General features: G+C 57.8%; 1 protein-coding gene across 1 annotated transcript; it reads left to right on the forward strand.

The window, feature by feature from the left end:
* Nucleotides 1-8: 8 nt before the first annotated feature.
* On the forward strand, nucleotides 9-1238 carry LOC117941117 (beta-galactoside alpha-2,6-sialyltransferase 1-like; the record flags this gene model as incomplete). The annotated part of the gene is made up of 2 exons (XM_034866213.1): nucleotides 9-189; nucleotides 930-1238. Coding segments are annotated over 2 exons (453 nt in total), but the record flags the coding sequence as incomplete, so codon positions are not given.
* Between the last annotated feature and the right edge of the window lie 6 nt (nucleotides 1239-1244).

Raw genomic sequence — 1244 nt, forward strand, 5'->3', positions numbered from 1 at the left:
CCCCCCCCCCCCAGTGGTACAACCGGACGGACTACCCCATCTTCCTGCAGTACCAGAGGTACCGGAGGCTCCACCCCTCGCAGCCCTTCTACATCCTGCACCCCCGCTTCGAGTGGCAGGTCTGGCAGCGGATCCAGGACAACATGGCCGAGCCCATCCAGAAGAACCCCCCCTCCTCGGGCCTGCTCGGTGGGTGGAACCAGAACCTGGGTTTGGACCGCGGGAAGGGAAAGAAACGCCAAGAACGTGGAAAAATACTACAAAATGTGGAAAAATACTACAAAATGGGAGAAAATTATTTCAAAATGTGGAAAAATACTGCTGCACTGTAGGGCGTAGAAAGACACTGAAAGACGTAGCCGGGTGTAGCAGGACGTAGCGGGACACTGCAGGGTGTAGCAGGACACTGCAAGGCACTGCAGGCTGTAGCAGGACACTGCAGGGTGTAGCAGGGTGTAGCCGGGTGTAGCAGGACACTGCAGGGTGTAGCAGGGTGTAGCAGGACGTAGAGGGACACTGCAGGGTGTAGCAGGACACTGCAGGGTGTAGCAGGGTGTAGCAGGACACTGCAGGGTGTAGCAGGGTGTAGCAGGACACTGCAGGGCACTGCAGGCTGTAGCAGGACACTGCAGGGTGTAGCAGGGTGTAGCAGGACACTGCAGGGTGTAGCAGGGTGTAGCAGGGTGTAGCAGGACACTGCAGGGTGTAGCCGGGTGTAGCAGGGCACTGCAGTGTGTAGCAGGGTGTAGCCGGGTGTAGCAGGACACTGCAGGGTGTAGCAAGGTGTAGCAGGGTGTAGCAGGACAGTATAATTATATCATATTATTATGTATTTCTGTGTTATATCTCTATACTTTTCCATTGTCTTGCTGGTGTCCTCCTCCCAGAGGGGTTAACAGAGCGTCTCTGTGTCCCCCGTGTCCCCCCAGGGACGGTCCTGATGATGTCTCTGTGTGACACGGTGCACGTGTACGAGTTCCTGCCGTCCCGCAGGAAGACGGAGCTGTGCCACTACTACCAGCGGTTCCAGGACGCGGCGTGCACGCTCGGCGCCTACCACCCGCTGCTCTACGAGAAGAACCTGGTGAAGAGGATGAACCAGGGCTCCGACCGCGACATCTACACCCAGGGACGGGTCACCCTGCCTGGGCTCAGGAAGCTCAACTGCACCCTGGAGGCTGGAGGGTCACCCACACACTGACCACACACACTCGCAGACACACACACACACACACACACACACA

The sequence above is a fragment of the Etheostoma cragini genome, unplaced genomic scaffold (genome assembly GCF_013103735.1).
Source record: "Etheostoma cragini isolate CJK2018 unplaced genomic scaffold, CSU_Ecrag_1.0 ScbMSFa_4376, whole genome shotgun sequence".
Lineage (NCBI taxonomy): Eukaryota > Metazoa > Chordata > Actinopteri > Perciformes > Percidae > Etheostoma > Etheostoma cragini.